The sequence below is a fragment of the Bos indicus x Bos taurus genome, chromosome 7 (genome assembly GCF_003369695.1).
Source record: "Bos indicus x Bos taurus breed Angus x Brahman F1 hybrid chromosome 7, Bos_hybrid_MaternalHap_v2.0, whole genome shotgun sequence".
Taxonomy (NCBI): Eukaryota; Metazoa; Chordata; class Mammalia; order Artiodactyla; family Bovidae; genus Bos; species Bos indicus x Bos taurus.
Genome location: NC_040082.1, coordinates 48,031,122 through 48,047,711, shown reverse-complemented (window position 1 = coordinate 48,047,711; position 16,590 = coordinate 48,031,122). Strand labels below are relative to the sequence as shown.

The window sequence follows — 16,590 nt, the reverse complement described above, 5'->3', positions numbered from 1 at the left end:
CTGGATTTCCTAAAGGTTAGGCAAATTTGGAAAACTCAGCATTGGCCACAGGACTGGAAAAGGTCAGTTTTCATTCCAATCCCAAAGAAAGGCAATGCCAAAGAATGCTCAAACTACCACACAATTGCATTCATCTCACATGCTAGTAAAGTAATGCTCAAAATTCTCCAAGCCAGGCTTCAGCAATACGTGAACCGTGAACTTCCTGATGTTCCAGCTGGTTTTAGAAAAGGCAGAGGAACCAGAGATCAAATTGCCAACATCTGCTGGATCATGGAAAAAGCAAGAGAGTTCCAGAAAAACATCTATTTCTGCTTTATTAACTATGCCAAAGCCTTTGACTGTGTGGATCACAATAAACTGTGGAAAATTCTGAAAGAGATGGGAATACCAGACCACCTGACCTGCCTCTTGAGAAATCTGTATGCAGGTCAGGAAGCAATAGTTAGAACTGGACATGGAACAACAGACTGGTTCCAAATAGGAAAAGGAGTACGTCAAGGCTGTATATTGTCACCCTGTTTATTTAACTTCTATGCAGAGTACATCATGAGAAACGCTGGACTGTAAGAAACACAAGCTGGAATCAAGATTGCCGGGAGAAATATCAATAATCTCAGATATGCAGATGACACCACCCTTATGGCAGAAAGTGAAGAGGAACTCAAAAGCCTCTTGATGAAAGTGAAAGTGGAGAGTGAAAAAGTTGGCTTAAAGCTCAACATTCAGAAAACGAAGATCATGGCATCCGGTCCCATCACTTCATGGGAAATAGATGGGGAAACAGTGGAAACAGTGTCAGACTTTATTTTTCGGGGCTCCAAAATCACTGCAGATGGTGACTGCAGCCATGAAATTAAAAGACGCTTACTCCTTGGAAGGAAAGTTATGACCAACCTAGATAGCATATTCAAAAGCAGAGACGTTACTTTGCCAACAAAGGTCCGTCTAGTCAAGGCTATGGTTTTTCCAGTGGTTATGTATGGATGTGAGAGTTGGACTGTGAAGAAGGCTGAGTGCTAAAGAATTGATGCTTTTGAACTGTGGTGTTGGAGAAGACTCTTGAGAGTCCCTTGGACTGCAAGGAGATCCAACCAGTCCATTCTGAAGGAGATCAACCCTGGGTATTCATTGGAAGGACTGATGCTAAAGCTGAAACTCCAATACTTTGGCCACCTGAATGGAAGAGTTGACTCATTGGAAAAGACTCTGATGCTGGGAGGGATTGGGGGCAGGAGGAGAAGGGGACGACAGAGGATGAGATGGCTGGATGACATCACTAACCCGATGGACGTGAGTCTGAGTGAACTCCGGGAGTTGGTGATGGACAGCGAGGCCTGGCGTGCTGCAGTTCATGGAGTCGCAAAGAGTCGGACACGACTGAGCGACTGAACTGAACTGAACTGAGGCATTCTTACACCACCTTTACAGGTTTATTTTTTTTTTAAATATTCAGCCACTACCTGTACAACAGTATAGTATCCAACAGTCTTTCTGCAGCAAATATTAGAAAATTAAAGAGCTCCTAGTACCCAAAGGAATCTTCCTTGACTAATCAGGAAGCCTAAATGAAAATAAAAAATGGACTCCTTTCTCCATGTCTGATTATTATTTTTATTGTCCTTTTAAAATTTGATATTTATTTGGATAAATACATAATACCATTTCAAATTTAAGTTGAGGGAAGTTGTGATTATGCAACATTACATAGTTCACAAAAGGTAATGTTGAAAACTAATCATGTTTTCCTAAAAAAACTTGTCAAAGTTGTCACAGTTTTAAGGTCGGACCTTACTTGGGCTGTAACTATTCTTTTTTTTTTTTTTTCCTTTACCTTTTTTTTATACTATGGTAATAACAGATAACATGAGGTCTACGTTCTTGAATTTTTAGAGGTTTAGTACAGTGTTGTTAACTATAAGCACAATCTGTACAGAGATCACCAGAACTTATTCAGCTTGCATAACTGGTACTTCTTTTCAGTTTTATTAAGATATAATTGACATATAACATGGCATTAAAGGTGTGTAACATAATTTGATCTATGTTTAAGTATATATTGCAAAATGACTACTACAATGTTTGTTTAACATCCATCACCTGATATAGTTTTTCAAATATGTATTTTTTTTTTTTTTTCTGTGATGAGACCATTACCTATTTAATACCATGACTAAACCTGAATAATTCTGCTCACCATCCAGGAGTACAAGTCCTTCACTCAGGGGAGTACTACTTCTTATTATGCTTATTTCATTTATTATTTCAATGGCAAAGTAAATAGCCAGGCTTCACCACAAAACCTTCCATCTGATTGTCCCACTAAGCGAAGTCACTCTGCAGCTGGCTATTGAGGTGATTTCCCAACTTGCCTTTGTTATACAAATCCTGAGGTTGATCAAAGAATGTGGTTTTAATGAGCAACCAGAAATTTAAAAGTAGTTCCCTTAAAAGTAGCCAAGTAAGCATAATTATAATTTATTTTACTGCTGAGAGAAAAAAAAATAGGGAAGAAAACTGTATATTCATTTTGATCTTAGAACTGCAGAAATATGCATAGAAAAAGATAAGAGAGAAATACATGAAATTATTTTCTCTGGGTTATGAAAGGCATGGCCGAGTGTTATTTTTATTATTTTTTTGACCATACTGCTGCATGCAGGATCTTAAATTTGAACCTGTGCCCCTTGCAATGGAAGTCAGTGCAGAGTCTTAACCACTGGACCACTAGGGAAGTCCTCTGAGTGTTATTTTCTTCTTCGGAGATTCTTGTTTTTTTCAGGTTTCAAAGAATAACCATGTGTTACTTCTTCAATCATAAGATTATTTTAAAACTAACTCAATGTGTAAAATAAAATTAGTAGCAGGGGGAATTCCTTGGTGCTCCAGTGGTTAAGACTCCAAGCTTCCACTACAGGGCACCTGGATTTGATCCCTGGTCAGGGAACTAAGCGGAGAAGGCAATGGCACATCACTCCAGTACTCTTGCCTGGAAAATCCCATGGATGGAGGAGCCTGGTGGGCTGCTGTCCATGGGTTCGTTAAGAGTCGGACACGACTGAGCGACTTCACTTTCACTTTTCACTTCCATGCATTGGAGAAGGAAATGGCAACCCGCTCCAGTGTTCTTGCCTGGAGAATCCCAGGGACGGGGGAGCCTGGTGGGCTGCTGTCTATGGGGTTGTATAGAATCGGACATGACTGAAGTGACTTAGCAGCAGCAGCAGCAGGGAACTAAGATCCCATATGTTGTGAGGCATAGATTTAAAAAATGTTTTAGATTTATTAAAAAAAAATTAGTACAACATTAGTGGACTGTCACTGAGAAAAAAGAGATGATTATACTTCATAAGTCACAAAAAGAAGCCATTAATGGGTTATTATTTGCATTATTATTCTTCAGGGATGAATAGACTTCTGCCATATGACAAGGTATAACGACTGTCTCTACAAAAAAGGAAAATGTGAAACATTCTGAGTTCTTGAAAGTATATAAGACACCGACAAGCAGTAAATGAACATCATTATGCTCCATGAAGGCAAAGAGCAAGTCATGCTCACCTTTGATCATCCATAGCATCTTGCTCTATAGATACTGCTGCTGCTGCTGCTGCTGCTTCTAAGTCGCTTCAGTCGTGTCCGACTCTTTGCGACCCCATAGAGGGCAGCCCACTAGGCTCCTCCATCCCTGGGATTCTCCAGGCAAGAACACTGGAGTGGGTTGCCATTTCCTTCTCCAATGCATGAAAGTGAAAAGTGAAAGGGAAGTCACTCAGTCATGCCCAACTCTTAGCGACCCCATGGACTGCAGCCTACCAGGCTTCTCTGTCCATGGGATTTTCCAGGCAAGAGTACTGGAGTGGGATGCCATTGCCTTCTCTAGATACTAATTTATATTATAGATAACAATAATTATCAAGTATCGATTATGAATTATCAAACATTACAAATTATGATTAATAATTAGTTGGGTCCTGGATATTATCATTTTTGTCATATTAACTACTTATAATTAACACTTAGTAATAACCCTTGGCACTTGTATAATATTTTACAATTTACAAAGTGTTAACATACATTTTCTTTTTTAGTCTTCACAAAGAGTTTCTGGCACAGATAATATTCCCATTTTTCAGATTAAAAAAATAAGAGGTATGAAATCATGATGTGGCCTTAGAAGAAAATACTCCTGAAACTATGCCATATATCTTATCAAGTATTTATAGGTCCCTTTTATTGTACATGCACAAAGATACTATCTTTTAAAATGTTGCATGGGCGACTTCCCTGACAGTCCAGTGGTTAAGACTCTGTGCTCTCAATTTAGTGGGCATTGGTTCAATCCTTGGCTGGGGAACTAAGATCCTGCATGCTACATGGCATGGCCAAAAAAAAAAAAAATATATATATATATATAATATACATATACATATATGCTATGCTAAGTCGCTTCAGTCATGTCCGACTCTGTGCAACCCCATAGATGGCAGCCCACCAGGCTCTGCCATCTCTGGAATCCTCCAGGCAAGAATACTGGAGTGGGTTGCCATTTCCTTCTCCAATGCATGAAAGTGAAAAGTGAAAGTAAAGTCGCTCAGTCGTGTCCGACTCCTAGTGACCCCATGGACTGCAGCCTACCAGGCTTCTCTGTCCATGGGATTTGCCAGGCAAGAGTACTGGAGTGGGGTGCCATTGCCTTCTCTGATATATATATATATATTTTGCGAGGACTTCATAAGCATCCTTTACATGTATGGTCATTGGTGGATATATATATATTCTCAATGAAAATTCTCCCATAACTTGAGTAATCCTTTGTTACCATTCTCACCATCTTTGAAAGCACATTAATTTAGGTCATTATAGTTCCAGGGAATGCTCTAGAATGATAATTTGCCAAAGTTTAGCAAGTAATTGACACTTGAATAACTTGCAAATCCATGCTCCTGGTGCTTTTCCTTATTGCCAAAGCCCCTCTCCACGTATCCTGCACGTACAGTCAGACCTCTCACCTTTGAGGAAGGAGTAGTGGACCTCAGCATTGGCTCCCCGGTCGCCATCCATGGCTCGGACCTGGAGCAGCTCTGCTCCGGGGACTGTGGTGTCAGAAACACGTGTCTCATAGTGGAGCTGGGTGAAGCGGGGAGGGTGGAGGTTTCCATCCTCCACGTGAATGGACACCCACACAAAGTTCCTTTTGATGGGCATCTCCTGGTCGCGAACCTATGGGCCCAAGGGGGTGATGGGATGAGCAGCAAGTGGAATGGAGGAGGCAGGATTAGATAAAGGTCAATGAAATAGAATGCCAATGAAAAATACACCCAGTCATAACTCTCTGTATTCCTTTAAGCTTTGCTCTGTTACATTCTTTTCTCTTTTTAAATAAGTTTATCAATTCATGATTATTAGACTGAGCTATTTTCATGGATAATTCCACTTTAGGAGAAGGCAGAAATAAGCAGAAGAGCAGTATTTTCCAAATTTGTTCTTAGAGAATATTAGTTCTTCAAGATGTTAGTGTATTATTCAGGAAAAAAAAATCCTATAGTTAAGTGAATTTAGGGAGCACTGAACTAAGCCAAGTTGATGTTTTCTTTGCTGCAGGACTTCTCAGAGCCTTTAATATATATTTAAGTGCCCAGAGGATGATAAAGTAACATGTAAGAACCTTGAGCCTTGAGTTGGAAAGGCTGGACTGTGATTCTGGTTCCATCTAAAAAATTGTATGATGGTGAGCAAGTCTCTTCCTCTGTGAGCCTCAGGTATAAGATAAGAGAAATAGGTAGGACCAGGACTGGGACTCGAGTGAGACAAATGAGGGATGGAGGGCATAAATTCAGGAGGCTCTCACTGTCAGGGTTATGAAAGTGCAGGCACATGACCCTTGGAGTAAGCCCTCCTTCATTTAGGCCCTTACATATCTTTTTGCTCTGAGTAGGATGGTCTCTGGGCCCCTCCCAGCTCTGATGCTATATGAGTTCATGCGATCATGCAGTCATGGAGGAAGGAGGGAATTGTTGGGGATATTTGGAGTGAGCCCAGGAATAGCCAAAGTTGCAGGAACTTCTTTGGCAGCCATCCCATCTCTTTCCTCACTCTCAGGCATCCGTTATGGAAGATGCCTCTGGCAGGCAGTGAAATGTCACAACTCATCTCATGGATTATCACTCTAAACATCAGTACACCTGGCTCAGTAAGGGGAGAGGGAACCCTCACCATGCCTCTAGCATGTACACCCCCACACATCCGAATACAAGCACATCCTTACCCAAGTCTTTGGTTAACTCACCATGACTGTCAGTGTATGCTGGGAAGGCCCCGAGCCCAGGTCCAATTTCCCCACAGTTACCAGGACACCACTACTGGGGTCCAGCTGGAAGAGACTGGCACTTCCTGGGTCTTGGCTGCCATGTATGGTGTAGATGAGGCCCTTGCCCTTGTCTTGGTCTGTGGCCTGGACTCGGAGGAGCTCCACGCCAGGCATTGTGTCCTGAGGAACTCTGACCTCATAATGAGCCTCCAAAAACTGGGGCCGATGGTGGTTAACATTGGCAATCATGACAATGTAGACCTAGGGAGGAGGGTGAAAGAGAAGATGGACTGTAAGCTCTAGGGGGCCAGGGACCTTGTCTGTCTGCTTCTCCACCGTAACAACTAGGCCTGGCATACAGCTGTCACTTGATAAAATTTTGTTGAATGAATGACCATATTTCAGAATCACAAGGCTTTAAGATGGTGGTTTTCAAAATCAAAATTCTTCTTTAAGGACCTTTTCTTCAGATGAAATTTTTGGGGTGAAATTCCAGTATATGAAGCAAATAAAATGGGCTGAAACCAGAATAGAAATCCAGAGCCCCACTTCCCATCATTCCTTACACCTATGAAAGCCCTTAGGTGCTCTATCTTTAATTGAAAACTGCTCATTTAGATAAAACTCCTTATTATACAGAGATCCACAGTGGGAACAAGAATTCTCCCAAGATTACAGACGTAGAGAGAGTGATCAGATAAGACTGGAATGCAGAACCTTGATTCCAGATTCAGTGTTCTTTGAGATGCACACATGCACAGAGAGCCTTCTGCGTCCTCATCCCTACCAAGGAGGTCCCAGTGTGCGTTGGTGACATGGTGGTGAGCACAGCTACTTCCAACCAAGGAAACCTCCTATCTCTTCTCAACTCAAGGCTCCCAGTGAGGCTTCTCACCTGGGTGGCAATGGTTTGGAACCCGTCGGTCACCTCCACAGTCAAGTTATAGCTCGACCTCCTCCTTGTATCGAGAGGCCTGGCAATGACGATGCTGCCCGTCGTCTTCTCAATGTCAAAGTCCATGTCCTTGTCCCCACCTGGGAGGGGGTGGGGAAAGCATGCACGACCTCAGTGATGTAGGCAGTAATAGCACAAGTATTAATACTGTGGGATTTGGCAGGTCTAGAGGAGCTGGTAGTTGATCCTGTCGGGTTATTGTCAAATTATTATCACGATCCAAGTGATGATTCAGGAAAAGGTAAACTTATAAGGACTGGGGAGTCCCAGAGGAAGACCAAAATTTGCCCTACAATGTATTCTGTTACTAGAATTAAAACATGCAGGAGTCATGGAGCTCTGTGTCATGGTTACAGGTAGTCTGCATGGTCTAGAGAAGCCTAGACATGGGAAAAAATGGAAATAACTGTGTTTGACAAGAGGGAATTGTTTATTAATAAACTATGAGAATCCAAAATACAGAAGTAGCATGCAGCTGTTTAAGTGTCTGCTAGTAGAGATCTGTTTAGTGACACAGAAATATGTTCAGGATATATTTTAAAAGGTTATAAAACAATATTTTCTTGTAACCTTAAATGTGTGGGTGTGTAAAGAAGAATGACTAGAGGGAAACATCAAAATGAAAACAGTGGGCTAACTTCTATTTAGTGGGAGTTTATCCTCCCACTGACTAGGTGATTTTTATTCTCTTCTCTGTACTTATTTGTATTTTCCAAATGTTCTATAGAGTGCATGTGTTAATTCACAGAAAAAATGTCAAGTGCTTATAAAGAACAGTGAATTAGCAATGGAAGTAAATCTAGGAGATTAAAAAGCTTGAGATAGGTTTGGTATCCAACCTCTGAAGCAGGTGGGAGTCTCTTTGATGGGACTTCAGGTGATACTGAAGCTCTTAGATTAGAGATTCTTGACCTGGAGTCCCTGGCTGGGTTTCAGAGAATCTATAACTCCCCCCCAGCTGCCAAATTTGTACACAAATTTGTGTGTGCGTGTGTGCACACACATGCACACAGGTCACAAGTATCCTTCTAAAAAGAAAGCCTAAACATTCATCAGATTCCCAAAGTGATCTGTGAACCACTCCCAACCCCGATATGTTCTGACAAAATGTTGATTTAGAAACAGAAAGAAATTTCAGAGGAGGCTGTGAGAGCTTGGACCCAAGTGTCTCCTACCATGAGAATGCACCCTTTCCCTGATCTTGAGGATGGAACCTGGGACCAGAATGTTAAGCATAGCCCCAGAGTACAGCTGGCCTCGAGTTCGTGGTCAGTGAAGTCAGCTCTGCAATGATGTTCATAGTGAGGCAGAAGAGGAAGCATAAAACTTGTGTTTTCTCCCCTGGGTCTCTCTGGCCACTCTCTGGACCTTGGTCTTAGGTCTCCCAGGAACTTGGAGGACCCATCCAGTTCTAGCTGGGGTTACCTGTGAGTTCCCGAGATCATAGATGGTATGAAGGAAAGCTTGGAAGAAGCAGTGTCCTGACAACCCACTGCCCCAGAGAAACAGGGAAAAGGCAATCACCACTCACAGCCAAGACAGAAGATGCCAGGGAAGATGACCTTGAGAGGGCTCAGAAGGATTGTGCCCTGATGACTAGGGCTCAGGATGGGAGGGACTGGCCCTCCTGGGGCCCTTACCTGAGATGCTGAACCAGAAGAGGCCAGGTCGGCCCTCAACACTGATGACCCCCACCATGTGATTAACGGGGTCTGTCTCCATGACCGTAAAGCTGTAGTGGGATTCGTCAAAGGCCAGTGGGATGGAGGAGGGCCGGGGCTTGGGGATCCACTCGATATGTAGCCGGACGCTGGCCGAGAGTGGTGGCTGCCCACCATCTGTTGCCTTGACCTGAAAAGAGGCCAGAATTCAAGTTGAGGCTTTGTCTATAGGGTTGGAGCCAAGAAACAAGAAGACCCAGGTGGCCAGGCCAAGAGACAGAGTGCCCTGTGATGGACTGAGCTGGTCTTTCATCCACTATTTCATCCATTCAGCACAGTTAAGGAGCTTACTGTAAATAGGCACCAAGTCAGCTGCAGCAAGCACAGTAGTGAACAGAATATAGAACTATGCTCCAGAACCTTATGGGTAGTTAAAGATGAATCAAAGCCACTATTAACTGAAGGCTTTGTGTGCTCATTCCTAAGACTTTCCATGCATGGGCTCTTTACCCTTCCCAACAAAATCAACATAATAAACTAGAATTTATTGAGCTCTCCCTATCATTAGGCCCTGCTCTAAGAGCAATATGTGCAATATCTAATTCAATCCTCATGACTGCCCACAGAGAGGAACCATCATCAGCTGCTTTTTGCAGGAGGAACCCGGGCCTCTGCATTGTGAATTCTTCTGCCAGGGGTTGTCTGCCTGGCCAGCAGTGAGGCTGGGATTTAGGCTACCAACATGAGAGCCCAGGCCCAAGCCACTTATTATATTAGCTTCCTACAAGGAAAATGTTCTCATCCCCATTTTACAGATGATGGAACAAAGGCTCCCAGGCATAATGACGTGTCCAAGGCCACACAGCTGTAAAATGTCAGTGCTAAGATTGGAACCCAGGTTTATCTTGATTTCAATGCCTCTGCCCCTCTCAACAAAAATCTTTAAGAAGAGAGTGCATTTCCCAGGCAAGGACCTTATTGCCCTCAAAGAGAAAGGCCCAGAATTTTGATCTTTTGGCTTCTTTTTGGGAGAAAGCCACGGAAGTGAGGACTTCCTCCATCACGCCTGAAGGCTGTCTCTCCGGTCTTGTATCCTCAGAGAAAATCCATCCCTGAGCAGGTGTGCACCCAATCCCCACCCCCCCGCCCCCCGACCCTCACCGTGAGAATGTTATACTCTCCAGCTGTGAAGGTGCTGCTTGCTGACACCACGCCTGTGACCGGGTCGATACTGAAGCCTGCCTCATCACTCTCCTCGATACTGTAGGTGACCCTGCCATTGAGACCCTCATCCAGGTCTGAAGCCACCAGCCTGTACACAGGCCCAGAGGTCCCTGGGTTCAGCCTCTCTGGAAGGCGGACATTGAAGAGCTTGTGGGAGAAGACAGGGGGGTTGTCATTGACGTCCGCAATGCGTACCACCACCCTGGAGGTGGACCGGAGGGAGGGCTCCCCGTTGTCCAGCACAGTCACCTGGGGAGAGGATCCAGCGTGAGTTGACAGGCGCAAGGTCATGACTATGTATTGCCAACCACCACAGCTCTTCCTCTGCCCCTGCTTTCAAAAGCCTGGAAGTACCAATCTGCCTGTTCTTTGGTATATACTCGTGATTTTTATTATTGTAACCTCAACTTCTTGGAATCCAGCTGTCTGGCAACCTTGCCCACAGAAAAGCCAGCAAGAACAGAGAAAGAAACTGGAAAGAATTGGAAGAAGACAAAGCCACAGGGGCTGTAACAAAAGCTGGGGCGCTTTACTCGGGAGGCCCATGGGCAGAGACTTTTGACATTCTATTTGCTCGTAATTCTCATAAGCTTTGTTCTCACTTTCCTTAAACTACGGGAGATCAGAAAGAAAACAAACGAGGAGGCGTTTATGGAGGCGTGGGCGGTACCTTTGGAGTCAGGCATGTGGCCCAGTGTATGAGATAAGATCCGGAGATAGAAGAAAGGCACGAAAACAATTTCAGGACCAGGCACTGTTCCACATGCGAGCAAATTATCACATGCATCAGTATAGATAGGACATTTCCACTCAAAATGCTTCTGAATTTTAAAAAGATTTTGCTATTTAAAGATAAATGCCTCTACTGAACTATGGAGAATGCCTCAGCGCCTAGAAGGCCATTGAGCTGCTCCTTACTAGTGATGCCGGTTTTACACAAAGGGAATGTCCAGAGCCTGGGATCATAGAAGGCAACACTGATTTCAGTTCTGCTGAGGAATATGTGTCCCTCCTAGCTGATGCCTTTAAGACTAGCAGAGATGCCTGTTCATCAGTTGTGGAGAACACAGGACAGGGTTGACTAGAGTACTTCTGATTTAAGGCCCTCTGGGCCAAGACTGACACCTCTCATTGGAATGGTCACCAGGGATACTTATTTTAGAGACATCCTAGAAAGAGTGCGACTGCCCAGGTGGCTGAGTGGTAGAGAATACGACTGCAGTGCAGGAGACGCACGTTTGATTCTTGGTGGAGAGGATCCCCTGAAGAAGAGAGTGGCAATCCACTCTAGTATTCTTGACTGGAAGATCCTAGGGACAGAGGAGCCTGGTGGGCTAGAGTCCATGGGATCACAAAGAGTCAGACCCAATTGAGTGACTGCACACATGCACAGAAAAAGCATGGGCCTAGAGGACAAAGGTCTGGGTTTTCATCCTGGCTCTGCTACTGACCTAGTGTTTGTCCTTGGGTGACTGTAGAGCATGGGGATGGGCCAGAAAGCATACTGGACAAGTACGTAACCCATGTGTGCTGCTCCGTTTTCCCACACTCCCTGCAGGCATTACTAATTGATCAGTGCTTCCTGCTCAGCTTAAGTAGCAACTTCTCCCTGAGTCAGAACCCTCCTCAGCTACGCCTGGAGACGGGCATGTGGCCCCAAGGCCTGGCTTAGCTCCAGCCTGGCCTCCCGCAGGAGGTTTTCAAATGTAGTGCAGGGGTTCAGCAGCATCACTCACCTCCAGGATGTGTTCATCCTTGTTTTCTCGGTCCAGCTGCCGGGCAGTGGCTAGGAGACCTGGAGGAGAGATGGTTGGGGGGAGACTGGAGCAAATGGCTCCCAGGGCCATTTTACTGGGATAAATTCAACGCCTACATTCAAAGCCTAGCTCAGAATTCTTTTGGTCTTGGGAGAGCACAACATAAAAAGGAAATGGAAATCTGGAGAGAGAGAAGGGGAGGAGAGGTAGGGAGAGGACAGCAGGGGTGATAGTGTCAGCTGGGGTCCCCACCTATTTCCTGCTTCTGCCATGAGGAGGGTGCTGAGCCCAGGATACTGTTACTGTTGAGTGAAAAGGCAGCTCATCAGGAGTTATAACGGGGGTCACAGTCACTGCCTCTAGTTCCCGGGGAAATCACAAAGGGGTGACATTTTACTCCTTTGTTCTAATTCTCTTGATCACCTGGCACCTAGAATGGGCTCTTCCCATGCCCAGCTGGCACAGATGAGCCAGAGGAGGGCTGCTCTGGGCTCCTCTCAGCACTTCTGTAAATTCCCGAAGGTGAACTTAGTGATCTGTAATTCCGGTTTTCATTTTCTAGGCACTGTGGCTATAAATTGAGGCCATAATGGTGAAAAGGAGCCAGTTCTCTGCCTGCATCAGACAAGTCAAGCTCAAGATTGTTGGGAGACCAGAGGGGCACCCAAGCCCATAGACTTGAGAGGTCCTAGCTGGGTAGGTGGGACCCTTTTCAATGAAGGCAGAGCTATTGGTAGGGCGTAGTGGGTGTTCTAAAAGCTTTCTGTACGTTTCTTGATCTTGTTTAGGTAATTAAATGATAGAGTAATGGAATGAAGTGTGGGGGTGGGGGCTTCCTGAGGGGAAAGGGGGATCTGGTGTTGGGGTGGGGTCTCCAGTACGGATGTGAGGAGTGACCTCTGTTGGGGGCGTGTCTTTGCCTTTGTGTCATTCTGGCTCTTTCTTCCCTCACTGAAGGCAGCCATGGGAGAGGTCCTAGGAGGTTGTTGGAAAGCCCCACAACCAGGAAGGAAGACGTTCCCCTGGGACAGAGTGAATATTGTTTCAGTTCGCCCCACCCAGCTTGTCCCCAAGCTGAGGAACCTGCCGGGGAAGGCCCGGCATCCGGGGGACCCCCAGGAAGAGTGCGGGATGAGAGGGCTTGGCGGAGAGCCTTCCTTCCAGCTCAGTCCTGCCCCCCTCCTGCTCCTGCTCCCTCTTCAGCCCCTCTCCCCTCTCTCTGTTGATCCCTGTCCATCCCCCACCTCTCTTGCCTTCCCAGGGATTCCTCTCTCCCTCCCCTCTCTGTGTGTCTGGGAAACTCAGTCACTGTTCTTCTATCTCTAGTTTTCCTTTTCTCTCTTTCCTTTCTCTCGCCACCGCCTCCCCTGCTGCCTTCTCCCCCACCTTCTCAGGGCCGGTGTCCCTGGAATTGCTGCTGGACCCCCTGGACCATTGCCCTGTGCTCCTCCACATCCCCCTCTCTGAGGTTGGTATGAAGTCCTAGATGGGAGTAAGGCCGTTAGCAGAGAAAACTGGGGAAATCTGAATGAAATCTGTAATCTCCTGAATTCCCTTGCACCGGTATTAATTCTTAGTGTTGATACATACACTGTGTTAACATTAGGGGAAGCTGAGTGACCGGTGTATGAGAACTCTCTTTGCAGCTCTCCTGTAAGTCTATGATTATTTCACCATTGAAAAAGAAGAAAAAGTTTTTTTTAAAAAGAAAGAGAAAATGGACCTACTTGCTCTGTCTTCAGCAAGTCCTGGGTCTTCTCCTCCTGGCTGTTGCTTCCGTCACCATTTTTACCCAAGTGCCCGCCCAACCTGCTGCCTGTCAGAATCTTCCCCGCCCTTCAGCTCAGCACAGCTGCCTGCTGTCCCATGAAGCCATTGCTGGTCCACCACACTGAGCAGCTTCCTCTCTCCTCTAAATTCGCAGCCTCACATACACTCATCTTTTACAATGTTGTACTCTTTACACCGGTTCTACAGCTCTTTTTGTATCCAAATCTTTATACTCCTCATGGATTGGGTTCCTCAAGGGCTGAAACTGTGTCTTATTCTTCTTCCCCTCTCCATAGCACTTAACTTAAATGCCTTATAAGGACAGACACCTTCAAACCTTTGCGGGATAAATGAATCTTGGGCTTAACCAATGACTGTGGATGCTGGCAGAGATTCATTCATTCATTTCCTCATTATTTGTTGAGGTTCTACTCTGTGCCAGGCCTCGATATTATAGTTTTCAAAAAACAATCAAAGTTCCTTTTCTGGAAAGCTTGTTGAAGTCTAGTGAAGTATGTGGATAATTAATAGCATAATCACCACATTATAGATGACTATAATGTTCTATGTGATAGTGTGTTTTTTAAAAGTAGATGCTGCTGGGAGACATATTATAGTGTCAAAAAATACATCTTTAAGAAAAAAAAAAAAAATCTTTAAGAAAAGAACAGCTGGGCTAAGATCTGAACGAAAAGCAGGAGTTACCTTGAAAAAGGAGAGGAGACTCCTGGCAGAAGGAAAAGCTTGTGCAAAGGCCCTGTGCCAGGAGAGGGCGTGCGTGGACTGAGGGAGGCCACATGGTTGGAATCAGAGAGTGATGGAGTGAGAGAGGCAAGCTCATGGGGCATGACAGGGCTTGGCTTTATCTTAAGGGCATAGGGAAACCAGCCAAGGGATCCAGGTATGGAAGTAGGACAATCTAAGGGATAAGTAAGGTAGGCGGGGGTTGGAGGGAGGGGTCATTGCTGGATTTATTATTTTATTTTTAAATGTTCATGCTGATAAGAATTTCTTCTCAACTGAAGGAAGACTAAGCATCTCTGCCCTTTGGGGCATGTTGCCGGACCTGGTGTCAGGGAACTGTTGACAGTAGACACAGGAGGGCTTTGGGAGAAGCAGAGAACCTATTACCTTAGGTGAGAGATGTCTTCCCGCTTCCAAAAAGGGAGGGGCTGAGTGGGCCCAGGCAGAGAGCCAGCTTGGGAAAAGCATCCTCCTTCCAGGAAGACTAATCAACTCCCCAAGGTCAAAGGTTCCAAACAGATGTCACCGGGCAAAACAGCACTTGTGTCCCCCACCCGCTGTCTGCCTCAGGACCCCCAGGCCCATCGCTTTTCCTGACTCCCTTTTGCCTTAAGGATCATGAAGGAAGCTGCTGCTAGCTCTCCCCCACTCCCCTGCCTCCCCACCCGGCTTTTTCCAATCTTGCCAGACTTCTGTCCTTCAAGGACAAGAGTCAGTGGTTGGAGCTGGAGAATGGGAAGTTGGGTTGGAAGGCAAGAATGTCAGTGTTCTCTGCAATAGCATGTTGTTCATAGTCCAGAGGGACACATGGCCTTGGAGCTGTACCTGCAGCCGTGGGAACTGGCTCTCATTCTTCTGGGAGCCAGGCAGGCAGCATAAATGCAGGAAGCAGGCCGGAGTGAGGGGACTGTGAGGAGAGAGGACACGCCTGCCCTACATGGGGAGCTGCTGTTGGCTCAGGCGGTTGTGCAATTGGCATGGCTAGATCTTCTAGTTACAGAAGTCTGGAACATTTTGTGAGCTTTGCACATTTTTAAATGTTGGCAACAACTTGAAAATTACTGTTTAAAGCTTGTGCAAGCCAAACAGAACACTGTTGTGGACTATATCTGGTTCACTGCTGCAAGTTTTTGGCCTCTAGATTCCTCTGAACCATCCTAGATGGCCTTGGGTTGAGGAGAGATCTTTGTGAGATTGTTGACTCCTCTGAAGTGGGTCTCTATCACCATCACTCCCTGGGCAGGCTTGAGATCAGTTTGAAACTAGAGTTAAGAGACTCAGCCTGTGGCTTGTGATTCTGGGGAATGGTCGTGTTGGGAACACTTGCAGGGTTGAAATAGTCCCAACTTGACAACATGGGGAACCTGCTTAGCTTCCCTGGGCCCCAAGGAAAGAAAACTGACATATTCTTATTCTTCCATAGAGATGGACTTTGATAAGTGCAGTTCTCAAACATAGCACACATCAAAATCCTCTGGATGTCTTATTAAAATACAGATTTCTGATTCAGTAGGTCTAAGCTGGAGCCTGAGAATTTGACCTTCTAGCTGGTTCGTATGCGACACTCATGATGCCGATCTTTGGATCACACTTTGAGAAGCACTGCTGTAGAGAATCCTATTCACCCAGGTTTCTGAGGCCCTTACCTGTGAGAGGATGAAGGACAAAGAATCCCATATGGTTCCCGCTGGTGATATTGAAGGTCAGTTTCCCCTTGGAGCTGGAGTCCGGGTCCCAGGCATCCAACTGAAGCACAGAGGTGTGCAGGGGCGCATCCTCCCGGACGGTGGGGTAGAACACAGGTCTGGACATCTGGGGTGGGTTGTCATTGACATCCAAAACCTCAATGTAGACTTCAGTTACAGACGAGAGGGGGATGGAACCCCTGTCTACTGCCAGTACCGTCAGCCAGTAACAGGATGCAAATTCTCGGTCCAGGGGTGCCAGAGTCTGAATCATTCCTGGGGAGAGGTGATCACCAAACCCAAAGTATTTCAGAGCTCAAAGTAGCTCTAGAGATCACTTTACCTAACAGTCCTGAAACCATACCATGGAAAGGATATTAACAAGTGTTTCAGGGGAAAAGGGAACTGTGGCCTATATGGTGTGGGAGCTGCTGAGTTAAACGCAGGGGAGCTCGGATTCTTATTGAAGAACCTCTCAGAGCCT

The 16,590-nt window shown here is 45.5% G+C and overlaps 1 protein-coding gene across 1 annotated transcript in view; it reads right to left on the bottom strand.

Moving 5' to 3' along the window:
* FAT2 (FAT atypical cadherin 2) overlaps positions 1-16,590 on the bottom strand; it is a 99,106-nt gene that overhangs the window by 54,730 nt on the left and 27,786 nt on the right. Inside the window, exons 3-9 of the mRNA XM_027545907.1 lie at positions 16,068-16,382; positions 11,887-11,945; positions 10,088-10,399; positions 8,906-9,116; positions 7,206-7,345; positions 6,290-6,571; positions 5,013-5,223 (exon numbers count right to left, since the gene is read on the bottom strand). Of these exons, the coding sequence (XP_027401708.1) occupies positions 5,013-5,223; positions 6,290-6,571; positions 7,206-7,345; positions 8,906-9,116; positions 10,088-10,399; positions 11,887-11,945; positions 16,068-16,382 (1,530 nt within the window). The remainder of the gene's footprint in view (positions 1-5,012; positions 5,224-6,289; positions 6,572-7,205; positions 7,346-8,905; positions 9,117-10,087; positions 10,400-11,886; positions 11,946-16,067; positions 16,383-16,590) is intronic.